The sequence below is a fragment of the Orycteropus afer genome, unplaced genomic scaffold (genome assembly GCF_000298275.1).
Source record: "Orycteropus afer afer isolate SDZICR_OR568_19922 unplaced genomic scaffold, OryAfe1.0 scaffold01423, whole genome shotgun sequence".
Classification (NCBI taxonomy): Eukaryota; Metazoa; Chordata; class Mammalia; order Tubulidentata; family Orycteropodidae; genus Orycteropus; species Orycteropus afer.
The window spans coordinates 37,267-38,229 of record NW_006923010.1 but is presented as its reverse complement, the minus strand read 5'-3'; the positions used below and the strand labels follow the sequence as shown (position 1 = coordinate 38,229).

Here is a 963-nt window from a genome sequence, read left to right as displayed (position 1 = left end):
ACCCATCATTGTGACCCTTACCATGAAATCTGATGTTACCCCAGCCGGTCACCCAGCACCTCGTGCCTGCAGGGACCCAGAGTTGCGGACTAGAGAGGTTGACCACTCTGATTTGATTAGACAGCCTCACGGGAGCTGCCAGTTTGAGAAGTGCCACATCTCCTCCACCTGGTGCTTCCAGCATAGGATTGTAGTTGCGGTGGACAATGACCTCAGTCACCTTCCGATGAACTGCAATCCAAGAGCGTTTCACTTGTCCCAGTCGGACCTCAATGTTCCAAGGCTCCAGTACCATCCTGGTGGGGAGAGCAGCCCAGAAATTTCTCAGAGGCTGAGGCAGAATGTGGATCAGCACAGAGCAGGAGGGGGCCGGCCTGTCAGAGCCCAAGACACCCCTTGTAGATGGGAGAGGGGGATGTGGGAGGGAGAACCCCCCAGGACTGCAGCCTCCCCACCCAGGAAACTCCACAACACACAGCAGTGCCCTCCACAGTGTCAACAAACCAGGGGGAGGGGAATCACTCACCGTTTAACACAGTGGGCGGCAGTCAGCACCCACTGGCGGTGGATGAGGGAGCCTCCACATTTGAACTCCAACATGTGATTGTTTGGGTTGCGGATCCACAAGCCGACCTGCCATGGCCACTTCCCAGGAGGGGCATCACGTCCCCCGACAATGCCCACGAGCTCAGTTTCCGGGGTGGGACCTGGGGAGGCAGAGGGTGGAGTCATCTGGGACCCAGACCTCCTTGCCCACAGCTCCACTCAGCCTCCTCTGCTCAGGAGAGAGCAGGGCCATCCTCATATGCGTCTCCACCCAACACCAGGGCTGCTCCAGGGACCAGGGACTGGGCTCAGGGACAGGGCGGGCATTGGAAAGGATCAGCACTCACCTGGGGTCACAGGCACGGAACTCCCCAGGAAGGGGAGGGTCAGTAACAGCACCCACAGCATCTGCAGGGG

General features: G+C 59.2%; 1 protein-coding gene across 1 annotated transcript in view; it reads right to left on the bottom strand.

The window, feature by feature from the left end:
* Positions 1–963, bottom strand: part of LOC103213225 (mastin-like) — a gene marked incomplete at both ends in the record, with an annotated part of 38,534 nt that overhangs the window by 4,274 nt on the left and 33,297 nt on the right. Inside the window, 3 exons of the mRNA XM_042783473.1 lie at positions 22–296; positions 527–707; positions 894–954. Of these exons, the coding sequence (XP_042639407.1) occupies positions 22–296; positions 527–707; positions 894–954 (517 nt within the window). The remainder of the gene's footprint in view (positions 1–21; positions 297–526; positions 708–893; positions 955–963) is intronic.